The 19,595-nt window shown below is 47.6% G+C and overlaps 1 protein-coding gene across 2 annotated transcripts in view; it reads left to right on the top strand.

Moving 5' to 3' along the window:
- The first annotated feature begins 6,777 nt into the window (after positions 1–6,777).
- The window catches only part of LOC144158823 (uncharacterized), a 32,090-nt gene continuing 19,272 nt past the window's right edge, over positions 6,778–19,595 (top strand). Inside the window, exons 1-4 of one of the 2 annotated variants that reach the window (XM_077689985.1) lie at positions 6,778–7,018; positions 12,011–12,175; positions 16,468–16,599; positions 16,663–16,725. In XM_077689985.1, coding sequence (XP_077546111.1) covers positions 16,473–16,599; positions 16,663–16,725 — 190 coding nt within the window. In that variant the 5' untranslated portion in view covers positions 6,778–7,018; positions 12,011–12,175; positions 16,468–16,472. The remainder of the gene's footprint in view (positions 7,019–12,010; positions 12,176–16,467; positions 16,600–16,662; positions 16,726–19,595) is intronic. The other variant, XM_077689984.1, reaches the window with a different exon arrangement.

The following is a 19,595-nucleotide window of genomic DNA, read 5'->3' as shown; positions in this document are numbered from 1 at the left end:
TTTGCGAATTCGTTGCCTGAAGTCAGATCGTCTTCAAGCACTGCTCTAGCTACTGCTTCAAAACAGAAAAAAAAAGCGAAACGCTTGCTTTTGTTGTGCGGCCTGCTTTCGGATCTGCGGTTGCAGAAGTGTGCACAGCACAGTCCGAAATTTCGAAAAAAAACAATGCTGACTACTCCTTGTGACAAGGCATTCGCAAACCCACGCGAACGTTCTTACCAACACCACGCCGCAAACCACGTTTTGCATCGGGAAACATGCTGCCTGCACGGCAGAATGCAACTGTGGATATGGTGTCGGGGCTGTCGTGTAGGTAGCAATGCTGCACGGCCAAAAGCCCAGTGCATACACCCTATTGCTGAACTTCCGAAGACACCAAGTGGCGCAAGGGTTGGATATCAAACAAACATTATTAAAGGTTGGCATAAAACCGGTGGACAAAGGTGCATTGCGTTTCCTGTGGTTTCAAGCAATACCAAAACCGGGTGTACCACTTTCACCAGTTTTGACTTGCTGTATGACCCGCATCCCTTTCAGAGTGATGGCTAACCCATTTCTACTTCCCGAAATGCTTCAACACCACTTAAACAAAGAGCAGTACCCTCAAACTGTGAGACATACACGGATGACGTGCTCACAGGAGCTGGAAGCGAGAAAGCTGCCGTGAAGCTGTACAAAAATGCCACTGAAATGTTTGAAGCAGTAAAATGCTATTCCAGTGATTTCAACGTGACTCCCGGGCTACCATGCATCTCGGTTATTTGTCGGGTGTGCTGAAGGTTTTGCGACGTACGTGGGACCCGTGTGCCGACCACTTAACATTCTCTCTATGTATGGATTGTATTCATGGCATAGAACCATTCACAAATTGGCCCATGCTACAAACAACGGCGTGGATATGTGACCCACTAGGGCGCAACGTGAAAACTTGGAAGTGTTGGTAAGCATGTTGAACCCTAGCGTAAACGACATGACAAAGCAGCGCTTCGTGTGTCCTGTTGCTATCGTACTGCGTCTTGTCATTTGCGCTGAGGTTCAACATGAACCACTGGGAAGGGAGGGGGAGGGGGGGCTTTCTTTTTTCATTGTCCATGCCAAGGTCCTGTTCCACGAAGTGTGGCGTAAAAACATCGACTTCAACACGCTACCTACCAACAGCACGGCGGCCTGGAAGGTAGCTAGACGGACTCCCTATCTCCCTGAGGTTCAAGTACCCCGGTACTACAGGTCGCAAACAAATGGAGGGAGGACGGACTGCTTTCACATTTCTGCTGATACCCGTCCAATGCCATATGAGGCAGTTGCCTACCTCACCCTGGAGGGGAAAACGGTACAAGATCGACAACTCTGGTAAGCAAACAAAGGGTTGCACCAGGCAAGGAAATTACACTGGCGAGACTGGAACTGATGGCATGCCTGCTCGCTGGTCGATTGTGTGGCTATATTTTGGAAGCCCTCAAGCAACAGCCATCAAACATCTACCTACGGACAGATTCAACAACAGCACTCTATTGGATTCATGAAGATGTTGGCCGCTGGAAGCAGTTCACACGCAACTGAGTCACTAAAATTCAACGCCTCGCGAACAAGTGCGTATGTAGACATTATCCGGGAAGAGAAAATCTAGCTCGCGACATCCCAGCCATGCAGCTGGCCAAAAACGCACAGTAGCGGAGCAAAGCACTGTGGATTTGTCCCGCATGCATTATGGGAATGAGTGGTTCCGAAAGCGATATACGATGAAATCGAACTAGGGGAAAGGAAGAAAACAAGATCATTGCCAGCGGCAACATCGCCACCTACTGAGTCGGGCGTGATCGATCTGGAACACTACGGCAAAATCTTAAAGCTAATCAGAGTCACAGCTCGGGTTTTTCAGTTCATCGCCAGAACCAAACAACAAAGCAGCAAATTGGGACCCCTCATATCCGACGAGCTTAATCAAGCTGAACGATACTGGATATGTTGGGAGCAAAAAGGGATTCTCAAAAGAAGTCACGTGTGCCGCCCACGGAACCCGAATTACCCCCAACTCCGCTTTCAGAATGTTCACTGATGATTGACAGTGCTGGCATTTTAATAAAGAGTTCAGGGAAGACCACAACACAGCCAACTTTGGTGTGGCTTAAAGCAAACAACTATAACAAAAGCGTAAATCGGCATTTGAAAAGGTTTATGATAGAAACCATTTTGTGAACCCGGTGTGTAAACACTACTCACAGGAATATGTCATGACTGCATGATTACATTACAATAACCATGTGCTTCATTAGTAAAGGCACTTTTTCGGATAGTGGTGCATGGAAGTTTTACCTAGCGCATATATGCGGCATACGTAAACAAGCAACAGCTGCAAGTGAAATGACCACGAAAACTAGTCCCAAACGGAAGCAGCATCTCGCATGAAGCACACATCACGTAACCTGGCAGTGCTGAACGCGAAAAAAAAAGCACAGCCTGGACACACACTGCAGTTGCTGCACAAAGCACACTTGCCACCACATCACGCGGCCACTAGAATAGGCGAACTAGTGGAGCACTCACGACGCTGGTTTGGGAACGCTGCAGTCCACCAGCGGCACTAAAGCACTGGGAACACCCTCACATTTCAAAACGCACAAACACCGCCACACATCGCTACCAACTGCGCAGATATACAACGGGAAAGTTATGTAAAAGGTGCACCCCTCGGTTGCGATGTGTTTCTTGCAGTATCGGAGCTAGCGGCGCCGCAGCTTCACAGACACACATTCAACTCCGGGAGAACTGCGACGCACCACACACGGCTGATCGCGAGAGCCGAACTTCGACACATCAAACAGATAACAGCACGGCGTACACACTTGATATGAAAAACTTGCACTGTACACAAGCGCTGACCACCACTGCGCGTTGCTTTCACTCACAGTGACCATATTTTGAACGTTATCGATGATCCAAGCGCGGAGACAGACCTTGACAGCTTGGAGCGCGCGAGAGCGGGGCCACGATGAATTTGGACTTATCAATCGTCTCGCGCTAGCGATGAGCGCGACGAGCGTATCTCTACACACTTGATAGAGAACGAAAACACGGCGCACCACTCTGCAGACGCTGGTACTGGTGCCTTTCCTGCCTCGGCTCCACACAAAGCGCGACCATTTGAAGTAGACGAACGATAAACGCGTATCGCAGTACCGACTCAGGACCGGGGTGGTCTGTCGTAACTTCTGCAAGTCGTTGTCGTTTTTGATATCACAACCAAGTTGTGCGACGTACACCGTCCCCGCAGCTCGCCGCCGCCATGTTGCCGAAGGCCGATGGGCGGAGCCAACTCCAGCCGGACGGCCCAGCCGGACGGCTCCAGCCGGACAATTCGCTCGCCGAGCGAATTCGACCTCGGCGTCCAACTTGGCCCGACAGGGCCCCCCCGACAGAGCACGACAGGCCCAGCCGGACCATGTTGTGCTCTGTCGGACTCAAAAGAAAACGGGCTTGATCATCCTCGCCTGTCGTCCTCTACAACTGGGTGTTGACGGCCATCTGGGTTGCGTCGTACGCATCAGCGGCGATGCTGTTCGTCCCGCGTATCTTCGAGCTCGAAGGACATTTTCACGCGGTCGCCGCAACTGCCGGTTCCCGCCAGCCAACCCGCAACGCCCCAATGCTCACGGCACCGAATCGCTGCACCCCCTCAGTAGCAGGTGCAGCGGTTCTCTGCACCTCGGCGGCACCGCTGCTGCACCATATATATAAGCAATCGAGCGATACGGTGCACGGCACCATTCCTGCAGCGGCCAATCGAGCGCTTTAGTGCAGCGCACTGTGCAATGGTGCAGGCGTTGCAGGGAATCGCGTCTGAATCTAATGGAGCTATTTGTCACAGAACAAAGAGACAGGGATGCTAAAATGTGTGGTGTAATTTTTCAAAGAGCATAGGAAACACTGAAGAATGTCATTTAATGTACAAGATGAACCAAATTTTTGTATTAGATAAAGTAACGTGATCTATCCTGGCAAACCTGGCACAGCTAGTCTGCAGCATTACTTGAGCACGTTGAGATTATATTTACAACAATCATTCCACAACGCTAGACTCTTCCCAGTGGTGCACCAAACTTTCTTTACTCCAGACCACAGCCGAGGCTATCTTATTCAGCACCGAATAAATTCATGAAGATATTCGTGACATTTTCTACGTAAATGCCAAAATAAGCCTCAACTTGATATACCAAGTTTGTGCATTTTAAGCAGTAATATCTGCTTGTAACGTATATAATCTGTGGGACTTTAGGTGGCGTCATGGTAACAACTTCTGGCCGGAGGTATTGATTCGCGGTCTCCGTTCAGGCTTCAGTCTTTAAAATTTCATACATATATCACGTGAATGAACGGTAAAACACAATTTTGTTTTACGATTAGACGTCTTCCTGAAATAAAGACAAGAATCAATCGCCAAAAGGTAATTACAGGGAAAGCTTGTTAATTCGAACTCGGTTAATTCGAAATTCCGGTTAATTCGAAATCACGCCCTGATCCCCGCACAGCCCTGTATAATTCAAAGGGGGAAACTCCGGATAATTCGAACGCGTCGGTATCCAGAACGCTTAATTCTAACTATGATCCCCTGGTTTCCATCGCTCCTTGCAGAAGTCATTATTATTTGCGAAAAATTATTTACCGAATCACCTGCCACACACGTGTAGTAGCGCCCAGGGCCGTACCCAGAGGTGGGGTTTGGGGGTTCGAACCTCTCCCGAAATCTTTTCCAGGCAGCACGTAAGCAATATTTACTGTTGCTTTCGGGAAAACTACTCGAGTCCCCCTCACGGGGAGATGGGCCCAATTTTTTTGTGTTTCCTTGTGTTGCATCCCTAGTAAATTTGGTTTGTTTTGGATTTGCAACACATTGTAATTACTCTGGGCCAACGCCTTCTGCGAGGAGCGATGGAAACCCAGGGATTCCAGATCGAACTAACCGCTCTGGATACCGCTGCGTTCGAATTGTCGGGAGTTTTCCCCTATTGAAATATACAGGGCTGTACCGGGACCAAGGAGTCAGTTCGAATTAAATGTTAGTTCAAATTGGCTGAGTTCGAATTACCGAAAGTTAACTGTTCACCCATTTCATGTAACCGTATACTCCCTCCGTGGATAATCATGTATAGTGACAGCATAAGGGAATTCCCCAATATATACAACTTCACTGGGAACCAACTTTGACAAGTAAATGAAACTAGGCGTAATGATAGTCATCTTAGCGGCTAATTGTGATATTATTGGTTTTGAAATAGTTCAAACAATTCAGGGCAGCTCGCACTGACGCACAAGCCTTGAATGTCGGAACTGCTGTATTGGTGCATGCATTGCCGGACTCATAGTTAAATTTCAACATCATTGTTTATTTGCATAGTTGCGGTGCTACTAATCGTCGCCATATGCATCGAAGAGGCCGTCATCTCCTCCGCGGCGAGTGGTGGATGGAACGTCATTCTCGGCATGGTAGACTTCCACCAGCTCTTCGTCATCGACAAGGGGCAGTGGTGTCGGGATCTGCAAGTCGTCTCGGGAAGGGTCGGTACACTAGTAACCACGTCTTCAATTGGATCCAAAGAGAATGCGGCAGCTTCGGTGACCACTCCAAAGCAGGGTGTTTTTTTCAGCTTTATCGTTATCGTTGTAGTTTTTTTTTTACATGCGGGGTACCACCTGACGACAGCGCTAAAGTTTTTTTTTTTTTTTTTTTGCTAAAGCCACTGCGCGAGCCGGGGACTCGGGTGTCGTCATCGGACACGTGCTCACGAGCGCTCGCCAGTGTCTCGCTCCTCGGCATTTCCGCTAGCTTTTCTTTTTTCTTTTTTTTTGCTAAAGCCACTGCGCGTGCCGAGGGCGCTCGACGGTCGCCGCGAGGCACGCGCTCACAAGCGCTCGGCATTCTTCTGGTATTTTTTTCCTGTAACGGCGAAATTACGGCTTGTACAACAGCTCCGCGGTTAAAAAGTTTGATGGCCCGATTGGGGGCGTTCTGGCAGGAGTTCGCACAGGATGGCGAATGAGGTGAAGCCTGCCTTATCTAAAAGCATCCCTTCAGCATAAGCTTTCGTCTTGAAGCGCATTACGGTGCCGAAAAATGTCGGACGGCAAAAGTAATACCTGAGTTAGGTTTGTAAATATAGAAGGCACGTCCCGAAATCTCCTCAGGCCGTTTCTCGCACCCTCCTTTTGGCTTAATTTGGACAAACGCGTTTTCTTCCTTGCTTCAGAGTCCCCGTCGAAGTGTCTTCTTTCGATGAACAGAAGTCAGGGAGGGAGGGCTGGATGCTGGATGGCGCCCATGTAGGGCCCCTTTTCGCTGGCGTCCTGTGCAACCGCACTGCTCGCGATCTCTTCAGACCGGCACTGCTCTCAAGAGAGAGATGGAAAATGTGTTTCTCTGTTGTTTTTCTCAAATCATTTAGTTCGGCTCATATAAACGTATTGGTGGTTGGTTACTCTCCGTAAACTCCTGTGGAGTGATCTCTACTGTGTTTTCGCTCTGACAACTTTCCAAACGCGTGGCGTCGCCAACTCGGCATCGCATGGAGTCACTGCGGATGAGTGTGTTTGAACGACGCGCCGTTGCGTCTTCTCTTTAAGTCGCGGCGCTCGGCGGCGAGGTCCTGCACTAGCGTCGACATCGCCGGCCCGTGTACAACCGGATCTTTTGCCATATTTTGCTAGGCACTGAAAGTATGAAGGAGGCGCTGGCTGAACTCGCGACAACGATCCAAGCCGGGTGCAGTGGCCAGTGCAGCCAGTGGCTTCACAAGTTTTACTTGCTTTGCTGGAGTTCATGCTAACGCTGAGGTTTTGCATCGGTATTGCTTCGTGCGTGAATTTACCGCTGAAGGAAAGGAGTGCGCGACAGCGGAGCGTGTTGCGCGTCTCCTATGGACCACGCAGCTACGAAAAGTGGTTCCGCCCGTGAAAACTGGCCAGAAGCTGTGAGCTACTACTACTCCTGCTGAAACACCTTGGCATGCCCGTTGCTTCTGTAAAGGTTTGTCTCCCTTCGTTTTGGGCGTTTTCACCGCGGCCTGGATGTCTGCCGAAACGTGTGTCAACACTCCCGACGGCTTGTGTGCTGTGCTTAGCACCGCTTCGTTTGCCTTCGTGTTTATTTTCGGGCGGTCAACGAAGCGTGTTCTTTCGTGACAGCCACCCCTCGCGCGCGTGCAGTGATACCACAGAGAAAGAATGGGGATACTTGAAGTATCATTCTGCTGGCGTATGATCAGACATGCTGACTGTCAACTGATGGCGTGGCGTCTTTTGCTGACCCTCATTTAGGAGGGGTAATCTGAAGCGAAGTTCCCCACGCTTGCTGAAGTCCGGTTTTCGAGGCTTCAACAACTTTCGGCGGTCGAGAGGGTGTGCGCAAATGCAATCACAAAGGCCAAATTTGCAAGAGCAAATTACATTTTTTTTTTTTGGTGCCGCGTACGAGGAAGTGCGGTGAATGGCACTTGAAAAACAAACAAAAAAAAAGCTGAAAAGAACAAATCAGTCGTTGCATGAACGACCAGGTTAAGAAAAAACTCGGCGTTGCGCAACAATTAATACCGTGTAATTGGTCTCGCGACGTAATCATTTGTTACGTCGATTAACCTGGAAAAATGGAAATGGTGACTGATCGTTTGAAACAAGCTTAACCACGACTGCCTTTCTGCTCGCTTGAATTCTCAATGTTCATCTGCCATTTTGTGCAATATGCTTTCTCCTGGTTAACAACTTTCAATTTTTTTTTCACAAAAACCCATTTCAGCCCTGACAGCCCCCCCCCCCCCCCCCCTCCTTCCCCTTCCCTTACATTTAACAGTTTGTTTAATTCGCTAGAATACAAGAAATTTGGTTTAGGAAGTTTCAATACAGAGGTGGTCCCGAAGTTATAAACTGTCGGTGGGACCACCGTGAATAAATACAATAAGTATAGCATAAACGCAAAAAGTAGTGAGAGCACTTTGCACTTTGTATAAAGTAAACAAAGAATTACAAAATTCTGAAACAAGGCAACAAAATTCAATTGCAGCGTCACATGGTGTAAAGAGTACGAAAGAGGGAAAAATAAAAGGTAAAATTAGAAACAAGACAATAACAATGTTACTAAACCTAAATCACTGGTATAAATGTCTAAATCTCCTTGTTTACATCATGGTAGCAAGTACCGCGTCAGCCTGCCACTCTTCCACTCATCTGTGGACGGTAATTTGCATTTGATAGAACAAGTATTTTGCTCCCTCACGTAGCACTGTCCGCCCGAACAAGGTTTTGCACCCAGCCCGAAGGCCGAAGCTAGGTTTGGGTGGTGTTCATGTTCGCTTCATGATGAAATGCGGCAGAGTGCTCCTGAGATTGGACTGTGCTTACTGTGTTGGAATTACCACTAGCGACAATTCAACCCACACTGGGCATGTAGAGTGTGCGAGATTTGTTCGTCCCTGTAAATCTCAATAAGCGATTGCTACCCTTACGACGAACAAGAGCCAATCAATCGCCTGTTAATTTTGTGCTTCAGCCACAAAGTGCACGCCCTGACCATGTGTTTGTTCGAAACCATTTCTGGATTGTCTTGACGTTGAAAAAAGTGTGTGCGTCAAACCGGGTCTTTTGATTCAGGCCACTGCTGGCTTCTATGCTTCCGCTACGGTGTTTACTTAGTTAAAAAGTTATTTGTATCTAGTTATGCATGTTTTTCATTCCGTACTGGCACTAAAGTGTTTGCTCGTAGTGGTTTGGGAGCTCGTAAAAGCTCTAGGCACACTTCTGGCAGATGGGCTAATAGGCAACGTGCTTTGCAGAACATTCAGCAAATGCAGCGTTACCATATCGTGACGGAAAAGTGATGACTAGAGGCCGGATTTTTAGGCACTAAAAAAGCACGTTTTAGGCGCCAGAAATAGGCGGCAAAAACAACGTTATAAGCACTAAAAAGAACAAAATAGGTGCAATAAATTTTTAGATAAATGCTAATAATTTCAAGTGAAGACGTGAGCAAACTGTAAGCATGACAGGAAATCCAAAAATGTCATTGCTATGAGGCCACAATGGCAGTAACAGTTCAATTCAATTTAATTCTTTATTTTTCTCTCATAACACGTTCTATACATTGACCTTAGACGTGGAATTGCCCCGTAATACCTCTGGGCTAATGGCGATCAATTGGCTTAATTTCACAAGCGCATTGCTTACATACATGTTCAGATGCGAAAGTTACTCAGCGTCGCATATTGTGAAACAGGCAGGAGAAACAGTACTTGAAATATGGTAATACTGATTTATAAAAGCGCAAAGTTATGTCTGCCTGATGCAATTAAATTACAATAAAGCAAGAAAATAATAAATGCAAGATAGACAAGGTTTGTTAAGAAATTAACATGTTGTTACGTGAAAACTTGCATACAAACTTTAGCAATTCTCTACAGGTACCTTAATTATACAGGCAAGACCTTTCAACACTGCCAAATACACATACGCTCATTCGAAATATAAATATTAAGAATTGTGTTTGGACAGAACGCGGAACCTAGTTTAAGAATCACTATGAAAATTATAGAAACAATAGGTAACTACCAGCATCTCCAGATTTCCGGGTTCAAAATTGTGCCTCTTGTCTCTGAGAATGAGTTTGTACACAGAGAACGAATGCTCGACGTCGACAGATGTGATTGCTGCGTACTTATACTTGGGAAAGTTCGATGGGTTAATTGACACTGGGATCCTACAGTGCTCACCAGCAAGGACTTCTGAAGCTTCTTTAAGGACAGGAAACCCCTTGTTCTTGTCCAAGACCGATTGCAGCTTCGCACGTGCCTTTTCGGCGACGGGTCCTTGGGGAACGGTGGCGATTCTTTCCTGTGCGTGGAGAATTAGCGCAACGTTCGTAACAAGAGTTTTTCCCGCACTTTCAAGTTTTTTGATAGAATCCGCTAAGAACATGAAGTTGGCGCAAAGGTACGCGAGGTCTCCTAGAAGGCTATTCACGGAGAGGACAGCTTGAGCCTTTGTGACTGCAACACTCTCGTCAATTGGAAGGCCGTTGATCATGGCCTTGATGTCCAAAAAGTAGCAGTTGTAGTACTCAACAGCTTCTAGCCACGTTCCCCATCATGTGACGACGGGTTCTGGTAAGGGGCACATCAGGCAGCATCTCCTTGAAGACGCGCATGCGAGAGGGTGCCTTCAGGAACACGGCCGTGGCTGAACCAATAAGCTCGTTGACGTCAGTGAAGTGCTTACTCAGACACGATAAAGTGCAAGCACGATGAAGCGCATGCGCTAGGAGGTGACATGGAGCATCTGCGGGTAGAAGGCCTTCAGGAGATGAGCGGCCTTGTGCATGTAGGCTGCAGCGTCTGTGTAGAGCAACAGAACCTTGGTGGCCTCGACTCCTGTAGGGTAAAAAACCTTTAGGGATTCGTTTACAAAGAATGCTACAGACTCCCCATTTGTTCTCTCCAAAGGTTTCGAACACACGAGGAAAGCCCTTGTCTTCTCGTGCGCCACAAGCTTCCCAGCAAGAAAGTGAGCGACAAAGCGCCCTTTGACGTCTGTTGTTTCGTCTACAGAAATTCAAATGCAGGAGTCGCCAAGCTCTTCTCTGATTCTTGCTAATGTCTGTTCATACAAAGGCCGGAGGTAGTTCTTCCTCAAAGTAGACTCAGACGGCACGTTGTGATTGCAGTATTTCTGGAGAAATTGTTTCAGCACAGGATTTTCAATTTTGGTCCAAGGGATGTTTGCAGCCACCAGGGCCTCGCACAAATCAATGTTGAAAGCGTTCGTCCTGTCGTCCTTGAAGGCTGTTGTCAAAAAAGACTGTTTGGATGTTGAGGGCTTGTCCCGCTTAAGGTTTGCCTGGTGACCTGCCGTTTTCTCATGCTGAGCCAGGTGGTACTTCTTCTCGCAAGGAATCTGCGCAAATGCGTTAGGATTTCTTAATACGAAGCGTATATTCAACATCACAGCGCAAATAAACATGCTAGCATACTAAGTGTCTTGACATGCTAACAGAAGACAAATAATACGATAAGCATCAATAAACATTCTAACTTCCACAGAGAAGCGCTCGAACACCCCTGCTGCGTCCTATTTGATGGTATAACTGCACTTGAGCGCCGCGCTGCTACGCGTGTCATACGACCAAAATGTACTTGAAAAACAAGAAGGTGAGATTCCATTGACGGTATGTTCAACTGACTCGGCGCGCGCCATCAATACCCTAAATTTCACGGTGGCACGGCGGGGGAGTAAGATAGCAGATAAAATTGCCAGTTAACTTAGCGTGGCGTACTTCGGTAACTCTAGCTAGCGTCTGCATGTAATTAACCGAGTAGCAACGAGGTGGACTTCGATTTAACGGATGTCCAGTGCATATCTTAAAAACACGCTCCGTTCATCAGCGCTAGTTTTGAAACATCATCCTTCAGTACCAACCGGTCAATTGCTCGTTTGATTAAGAAATTTCTGGATTTTCACTTAACGCAGCACACAGGGACGGTACATAAAAATGTGAATCTCCTTCTCAAAGTATCTAAAATATTTCATTTCAATAATCTCAATGGTATTGAAAGTTTAGAACTTATAAACAACGCTAGCAATCAAAATGACCAACGTTTGAAAAAATGCAGGCACCGAAAGGAACGCTGTCTGCCATATTCAAAATACACAGGTGCCTCCTTTCTTTTCTCAGAAGAAGGGGCAGTATAAACAAAAAGCAATAACAGCGAATCGCGGCCATGACGCCCAGGTGCCAACCAAGGCACCTGGGCAACTTTGCATAGTTTCGAGTTCGACCACGGCCCCTGGATCAAGCGCACTTGATCGAGGGGCCGTGGTTTCGAATAACACATGAAACACTTACGCCACGTAAAAACTCGTCGGCTCACCTTTTTTCCGCACGGTTGGCAGAACACGGTCTTCCGTCTATTCTGTAGCATGGTGAGTTAAGTGTCCACTGTCAGATCAACGCACTTCTGGGCGTCTTCCGTTTCAGCATGGCTGAAAAGGGCAGCGGAGAAAGCCAGTCTGTGAACGTTGAAAGACCGAACCAGAAGGGAAGGGTGCCTCCTATTGGTCGGGTCCAATTGCCTTGAGCCGGCGGCGATCCAATCGGGTCCAATCAACAGCGGCGGCGGCGGTGGCGTCGGCGTCGGCACAGGTGCATCTCTCCTCTACTCTCCTCCTCTCCTCTCGGCGGCGGCAACGGCGTCGGCGGCGTCTGCACAGGTGCATCTCTCCTCCACTCTCCTCCCCTCTCTCCGATAGCGAACGCGGTCTCAGTCGACGGTCGTCCGTGCTCCGTTTGCACTCTCTCGCAGTACTCAACGATTGCTTGAGGCGACGGTTCCTTTAGAAAATCAACCCAACGGAAACACCAATGGAACCACCCAGATGCGTTGCATCACACCAGGGTTCCCACGAGGGGAGGGGGGCGTAATTTTTCCCCATCACTTTCTTTGCCCCTGACGGTATCACAGTTTCCCTGGGGAGTAGAGTTGTGCGTCCACCGCCAACTCCTGCGGGAAAGCCACCCGTAAAGCATGCAGAAGCCGCCGCTCCGGTTGCACCGGCGCAAAGGGAGGGGGGGTGGGGGAGTATTAAAAAGAAGACCAGGTTCAAACCCATAGAATTCAGAACAGTAAATATTTCCAGGTAGAAGGAATAAAGGTATCAAATTGCACTCGAAAGCGAAACTTGACGCTACATAGTACTGATTTAGGCACCAATTTGAGAAAAAAGGCATTTAGAGGCATTTATCGAAGTTTAGGCACCAACACCCAAAATAGGCATTTATAGGCACTATAAAACCACCATAAAAGCCATCCTTTACCTCCAATTCGTGCTCATATATCGAAATAGGGCGATAGGAACGCAAGGAAAAAAATAAGCATTTGCCTAAAATCCGGTCTCTAGTGATGACACTAGTTAATAAAACTCGCGTTGCGGTGACAACATACGGACCGCACAAATTTAGTGTTGCAAGTTAAAACTAACAGATGGTGTCACACTATTACGCCGAGTGCATTGATGGGACTAAAACCAGACTATCCATAATGAGAATGCAAATCAAAAGAGTGCCCCTGTTGTCGTTCGCACTGCGGTTGCGCTGTCTGCTAGACGTTTTGTAGGTAAAGTAAAAGGCTGCGCGGCACATTCACATTGTTTAACCACCATCTCACGTCCCGTGTGGCACGAAGATTGACGCACGGAGAGTGGCAGGTAACGGAAGGGTAGGGTGGGCAAATTGCTTTGCCGTATGCACCGAGTGTGCCACCAGGGGCTCCTGCGACCGTGATGGTTTGCTCAGCAGGTTTTAGTTTTCCTGCGGGACCGCACCGCTGTCTCGCTTGCGGCAACTGTTGACGTCACAAGAAACGTCATGAAAGGGTGCGAGGAATGAAATGGGTCTTCCAATTGCTAATTTCTTGGCAACTAAAGCATCTTTCGCCACCGAATAAATGCTGACAGGGCTTCGGGGCAGTTGAACTTTCGTCTGATCCAAACTTGCTTTCAGTGTCCCTTCAGAGGGACCTTGCAACACACTTTGAGCAGTGCGCATTAACCTGCGCGACGTTTAGATTACACTGCCAGGAATACCTGAGCCAAATATCACATGTGCACATGAAGCAGTAAGCTCGCAAATCGCTGTGAAAGACGCGGAAAAACCAACCGTGCTCTCTTCAATTTTCCTTATGCAGCACTGTAATTACGTCATTCCAGTGGTGGCTTTTCTATTGGCTGATGCTGGTCAACTTTTGGCATTCCCTGTGACGATCCGCTGTCATCGGTGCTGTGCATCACCCTCTTGTATGCCTGTACCTGTAAGAACAGTTTTGGTGTTTCTTTTGCTTTCAGGGCGTGCAAGGTTTGAGCGATGAACTCAATAGTTTCCTTTCAACCAGACTACTCGACAAGAAACGTTTATTGCTTCAAAAACACCCTGCCCGCCTGTGTGTGCGCTTGAAAGCAGGCATCAATGCCTGGTTTTTTGTTGCACCAAACTCGAAAGAGACGCCTTCGCGTTGCAGAGAAAAAGAGAAATCTCCCCAGCCTGTGATATAGCTGTTGAAAAAAATGCCGCGACCCGCCTTCCTCTCCTGAGGAGTGTGCAGCTTTCATCGTGTAGTCCGCGGTTGAGTTGGGAGGGAACAATTATGCACAATTTTATATCTTGCGTAGCTTCGGTGATAGTTAACGGACTTTTATCATTCTTGTGGGAGGAGATTGCTGGGGCAGTAGACTTTACCACAAAACACATTCTGAGTAGTCCGTGGTAAGTGCAGCAGGGCCCTTTGAAATTAGCAGACTACCGCAATTTTTTGTTCTCATTTGAGCAGCTGTTGACGCTCATGACTAAGAGGAATTTCCTCATGCACATCGTCGCATATACGAATGATGTTTATTATGTTCAGATTTGAAATGGAATGCCTGTCCAAGTACAGTGGAATCTCGATGATACAATTCTGGGTGATACAAATTTATGAAAAGTCCTGCGAAATTGCATTGTTTGCAATAGGCAAAATTTTGGCTGTTACAAATGGACCTGCATGGCCTGGCGGATGATACGAACGAGCCGGCGAGGCGCCCGACTGCTGAGCGAGCAAGTGACGGCGACATAGGGGCTCTCTCTCCCCTCTTTGTCACTCTTTCTCCTAAGACGGCCAAACTTCTATGTGAGCACATAGGGCATGCCAAGTCTACCGCGGCATGCCTCCGCGGAGAAGAACAGTTTGAGGGCCTTGGGCAGGCAGTGATGATGCAGTCGGGTAGTGACTCAACGTCACTCAGTTGCTGGCGTCTCATTGGTCTTGGGTGGGGGACCGTACCTTTGGAATGCGCCGCTCCTTGCCGTTGCCGCTGTCTGCTCACGGTGGATGTTCGGTTGCTGAAATGCTGAAATGCATGTGCAAGGTTTTTGCTCTCCTAACCAAATTGAACACGCTGTCATCTATGTTGCACAAAAGGAAAACCCTTTCCTTCAATAAGAGTTGGAAATCCTCAGTAAAGCCGACAGTTAACCGAAAAGGAAGCGCAGCGTCTTGACGAAAGTGCTCAGCCTGCCGCTGTCGATGCTGTGCACCATTGTTGAGCAACGGGACGCGATTTTGCAAAACGTGCAGCACTTCCGCTTGAACGTCAAGCAGGGCAAGACAGCAAAGCATGTCAAGCTTGAAAACATCCTCCTGACGTGGTTCAAGAAAGTAACTGCGGCTGGAGTGAACATCAATGGAAAGTGCTCCAGGAGAAAGCCAATGACGTCACCCTTTCGTTTGAGAGTGAAAACTTTCAGGCCTCTGGTGGGTTGGGCCGCCGTTTCAAGTGGCGGCATGGTCTTGTATACAACAAAACTGTGTGCGATGAGGGAAAGAAGGTGGAAAACTGAGTGGTGAGCGACTGGAGGGGTGACACTCTGCCGGAGATTCTATTAGAGTACAAAGCACGGGACGTACTTAAGGCAGATGAGGCAGAGACTTTTTTTAATTTCGCAACCCAACAAAAGCTTGTGCTTAAGAAGCAAAGCTTGTCAAGGTGGACAAAAATTGGTTGAGACCAAATGACAAAAATGGTTGCGGACAACTGAAGTGACGGAAATTGTATTGCGGTGTTGCAAGTGTTAAGAGCCCTTACTGTGGACGCGATCTTCAAGTGCTCCCGCAAGTGTGGGTTTTTCAGCCGCACTATGGCAACGTCTCCACAGTTTGAAGCGCCTTGGGGAATGTAATGCTCGGCGTATGATTTTGTCACCGTCGACGACGACCTCGCCACTTGTGGTGTCCGGATGATTCAGGAAATCATTGACGAGATGAAAGAGCCAGAACAGCAGTCAGACAGTGATGGCGAGGATTGTGGTGGAAGTGAACTAGCACCATTGACAAGCAAAACCCTGCATGCTCTTGACGTGTTGCGGCGTGCAATGAGTGAGTGAGGATACGAGGGCCAAGTTTTATGCACTCCAGAAGGGACTGCTCGGCGACATGGAGGTCAAGAAAAAGCAGAAAAACATGACGGATTTCTTCACGGGAAAGTAAGCGAAGAAATAAATGGAAACGTTTTTTTTTTTTTGGTGCGCAATTTTTGGCCAGTGTTGGTTCAAACGAATTTCTGAAGATACAAATATCTTTCGCGGCTCGCAAGATTTCTCATCATCGAGATTCTACCGTATAACGTGTCTCCCAAAGTGTGGGGCTGTAGCGGGTCTACAAGGCATATGGGCAAGTTAAAACAAAGGTCAAGCAGCTGGATTAAGAAATCAATAAAAATGGCTACAAAGAAAACACAATATAGAGGAAAAATTACCAGATACTCATAAAGTCATATTTTTATACAATGCTAATCTTTAGGTGCATTTGTTAAGGCTGAAGGTTCCCTTCAGTTCTAAAAGCTTTTGGCTCTCATTGAGATTCCAAATTTTTACTCTTGTTCATGCTTTGCACTTCGAACACTTCGCAGGGCCAATGACAAGCATGCCAGCATCATTGATGGCTGGGGACCACGTCAGAGGCATGCCCACTGGTGTAGGCCACTGCAAAGGAGCATCCTGCAGCCAAGAGACACAGGCCGACATTACCACTGCTACCATAGGTGCACTTTTCCCTCTCCTGCACAGCTTTTTTGTGTAAGTGGCTGACTGCATTTTCTTTGCAGCCACGCAGTGTTCCCGCATATTGCTCACAAGTGCAGGCTCCCAAACAGAGGAAGAATTTTCAGGTTAGAATTCCACAAATTTATTCTTGTACTAGCATTCCTGCATGCAGAAGTTAGTACAGTTGAACGACCAGTTGCAGTGGCATGTTTGTACTGGAAAGCGTGTTACGTCACTTCTATCTCATTTAATGAGAATAATTGTATAAGATTCTGGGTACCATGAAATGTTTCTCATAGTGTATCATCTTTGTTCTCTTTCATTCCGTTCATCGTTCTGATGTAGCCCCTCCTGCTTGGGTGAAACTTTTGACCGGCAGTATCCATCATTACAACAAATAATAAATGCATGTTTTTTTTTGTGTGTACATTCAGGCATTACTTAGGCAGTGACTCTACTTTCTTGGGGTATGGTTCTTAGCCACAATTACTATGTAAAGCAACAGTCTTGTTAGTGTAGAGTAGAAGCACAACAGGTCACCCGTTTGCGTTTTCAGTCTGTTATAAGCTTTACTTATAATAGTGACCACAACGAGTGCTATAGACGTTCAGAATTTGGTAAGCTGGTTCATGCTTCACGAGTCCTGATCTCAATTTACTGCGTGCATAAAATCCTAATGGCTGCTGCACTTGTGACATCAATTGGACTCTTTTGCTTGTGGGTGCCTTGGGCATCAGGCATATCGTAACCAGTTTTTTTTTACCACAGGATGTTATTGCATTGTATTGCTGCTTCAAACTTCAGGTGGGTCAAGGCAGTCTTGATGCGTGGCCTGCACATTCCGGCAAATGTACTTGGTTGAAAATTGATAAGCTAGTTAGCCTTATCCACTTTGTGAACACTAGCCATGTTTAGCCAAATTCAAAACAATTCAGTGCCTTGACTGATATTTCTGCCTTTGCTTGCTACTTAGCCATAGCTTATGGGCCCCACTCTAGACCTGCTAATACACCGAATGCTTGTTGGGGCTAGTGAGGTTAGTCACATGTCAGTGCTAGTGACAAAATTTGGTTCTGAGTAGTAAGGTGCTGGTCAGAGGACGTGAGCATAAGAATGAAGCTGTTGGCTTGTGGCTTGGGCTCTTATAACTTTCCTTGATACCAGGATTCTACCCCTAACAGCCCTTGGTTTTTCGCTACTTGCCTTGTGAGATTTGCTGGTGTGGGCATTGTTACATAAGGTCTTTACTGAGAAATAACTCCTCCTCCACTTGTTGGCTTATGCACCAGCCCTTTCTTTCGGAACTGCTTGCGTGTTTTTAACAAGTCATGTCCACTGTCTCGCTTAGGTCGTAGCAACAATTATCTCTTGTGCTGTAATGTCATGTTGTCATACACGGACTGCCCTTTGAAACACTGCGCTATAGTAATACAGTCAAAGCCCACGATAACCCACCATGGTGGCTCAGTGGCTAAGGTATTGCGCTGCTGAGCACGAGGTCGCGGGTTCGATTCCCGGCCGCGGCGGTCGCTTTTCTGATGGAGGCGAAAAGCAAAAACACCCATGTGTATGAGATTTCGCCGCACGTTAAAGATCCCCAGGTGGTCAAAATTAATCCGGAGCCCTCCACTACGGCGCGCCTCATCGCCTGCGTTGCGTCGGCGCGTTAAACCCTACAATCAATCAATCAATCAAAGCCGTGATAACGAAATCTCACAAGTACAAAGTTCCCGCGGCACCAAAATATTTTCGGATCCCCGGCAAACGCGTATTCGCCTCGAGCGTGGCCTGTAGGGGCACCACTGAAATCCCCCTAGCGGCCCGTTTCGAAACGAGACGCGGGAGTCTCCGCCCCGCTCCCCACTGTCGCCGCTGCTTTTGCAGCGTATTCACGACTGAGATTTAGCGTTTGTGGGCATTGGAAATCCATGTTTATGTGGAGTGGTAACTCTGTTTGCAAATGGGGTGTGTTTATGAGAGTGTAAATGTTTCTAACGCAATCTTAGTGTGGTATATTCGGTCTGTATAAGCGCCAGGTGTGTGTCACAGGCCAGCGTCGCGGAACCAGCGTATGCATGGACCTGATTGTAGTTACACTGCCCTAAATTTACTAGCAGTGTCACCGTAACCACCGGTTCCTCAGATGTTCATGCTACGGGTATACACTACGATGTAAATCAGTTTTGTGCGCTTACATATTCAGTGGAGCACTCATACCTGACAGCACGCCAGTTACTTTTGCCAATAATATACTTCAGATATTGATCAACACCATTTAGAAGCCAATGTGTGTTAATTTCGGGACTATTCAACGTAAGTACAGTAGATAATGCAAAATTACACTCAGGGATCAGCACACGACAGGGTTGTCTTGTCGTGAGGTGAGCACCAGCAAACATTCATCCGCTATATATATCCTCTGCAAGCAGCGCGCAGATGGGCTTAGAATATAATCAGCATCCGCGACTAAGCTCTTCGAAATATCGTTACATAGCACAGAGAGCCTGAACAATAAAGCACAAACTAAAATCAGGGGGCCTTATTTATTACCACACTCGTCTGACGGCACCTTTCATCGCTTGTGAACTGCCTACCCTATATACTTCCAAAAATGCGTCCGCCGAACGTTTAGCTGTTCGTTGAAGTCGAAAAACAAAATGACAGTGAACGCGAGATTTGTGTGTGTGATTACTAAAATGTTCGTTGCTTAATTCCGCTCCGGATTTGCACACAGCGTCCCCCTCCCTAACCCCCCCCCCCCCCCCTATGCCTCGCAAAATAGCAGTGCATTTCGCGTATACGCCTCGAGCGCGGCCTGTAGGGGCGCCACTGGAATCCCCCTAGCGGCCCGTTTCGAAAGCAGGCGCGGGAGTCTCCGTCCCGCTCCCCACTGCCGCCGCTGCTTTTGCGGCATGTTCACGACTGAGATTTAGCGTTTGCGGGCGTTGGAAATCCATGGTTAAGTGTAGCAGTCACTCTGTTCGCAACTGGAGTG

This window comes from Haemaphysalis longicornis, unplaced genomic scaffold (assembly GCF_048455015.1).
Source record: "Haemaphysalis longicornis isolate Haplotype H1 unplaced genomic scaffold, Haemaphysalis longicornis Haplotype H1 scaffold_10, whole genome shotgun sequence".
NCBI lineage: Eukaryota > Metazoa > Arthropoda > Arachnida > Ixodida > Ixodidae > Haemaphysalis > Haemaphysalis longicornis.
The sequence above is the reverse complement of the archived record's forward strand: the minus strand, read 5'-3'. Positions and strand labels throughout refer to the sequence as shown.